This window comes from Charadrius vociferus, unplaced genomic scaffold, assembly GCF_000708025.1.
Source record: "Charadrius vociferus isolate BGI_N301 unplaced genomic scaffold, ASM70802v2 scaffold1315, whole genome shotgun sequence".
NCBI classification, from domain to species: Eukaryota; Metazoa; Chordata; class Aves; order Charadriiformes; family Charadriidae; genus Charadrius; species Charadrius vociferus.
Window position 1 is genome coordinate 261 of NW_009648552.1, and position 921 is coordinate 1,181.

General features: G+C 38.2%; 1 protein-coding gene across 1 annotated transcript in view; it reads left to right on the top strand.

Annotated features, from left to right (window-relative positions):
* Window positions 1-806: 806 nt before the first annotated feature.
* The window catches only part of RFC5 (replication factor C (activator 1) 5, 36.5kDa), a gene marked incomplete at its 5' end in the record, with an annotated part of 27,753 nt that continues 27,638 nt past the window's right edge, over window positions 807-921 (top strand). Inside the window, 1 exon segment of the mRNA XM_009886086.1 lies at window positions 807-917. Within this exon segment, the coding sequence (XP_009884388.1) occupies window positions 807-917 (111 nt within the window).

Here is a 921-nt window from a genome sequence, read left to right on the forward strand (position 1 = left end):
AGTAAAGCAAAAAATAAAAGTAGGGGAAAAGTAAAGCAAAAAATAAAAGTAAAGCAAAAGTAAAGCAAAAAATAAAAGTAAAGCAAAAGCAAAGCAAAAGTAAAAGCAAAGCAAAAGTAAAAGCAAAAATAAAAGTAAAGCAAAAATAAAAGTAAAAAATAAAAGTAAAGTAAAAGCAAAGCAAAAAGTAAAAGCAAAGCAAAAAGTAAAAGCAAAGCAAAAAGTAAAAGCAAAGCAAAAAGTAAAAGCAAAGCAAAAAGTAAAAGCAAAGCAAAAAGTAAAAGCAAAGCAAAAATAAAAGTAAAAATAAAAGTAAAGTAAAAGTAAAGTAAAAGTAAAAGTAAAGGAAAAGTAAAGTAAAAATAAAAGTAAAGGAAAAGTAAAGTAAAAATAAAAGTAAAGGAAAAGTAAAGTAAAAATAAAAGTAAAGGTAAAGTAAAGTAAAAATAAAAGTAAAGCTGGCTGGAGAGCCCCCGTGGCGTCACACAGGGCTTGTCCCACCAAATCCCCCGTCAAATTACCCCACGAGGCTTTATCGGGCCGTCGGCCATCGGCCACGAGTGCTAAATCGCTGCCCCAGCTTCTTGCTGACCCCTTAAATTCGGGGTTGTCTCGGTTCGCCTGACAGGTTGGGTGCCGCTCCACAGGCACAGGGCCTTTCTGATGGCAATGGGTTTAGTTCTTTGTTACTATCATCATCATCATCATTATTATTATGGCGAACAGCATCTCTGCCTCTGTGATGGACAGGTCCATCCTTCAGACTTCACCTCTCCAGGAGCCTCCGTCTTTCTTTCCTGTGAAAGAGCATCTCTGCCAACACAGCCATCTCTGCCACCACCATCATCTCTGCCGTCATCATCATCTCTGCCACCACTATCTCTGCCATCATCATCATCTCTGCCACCCCTATCTCTGCCG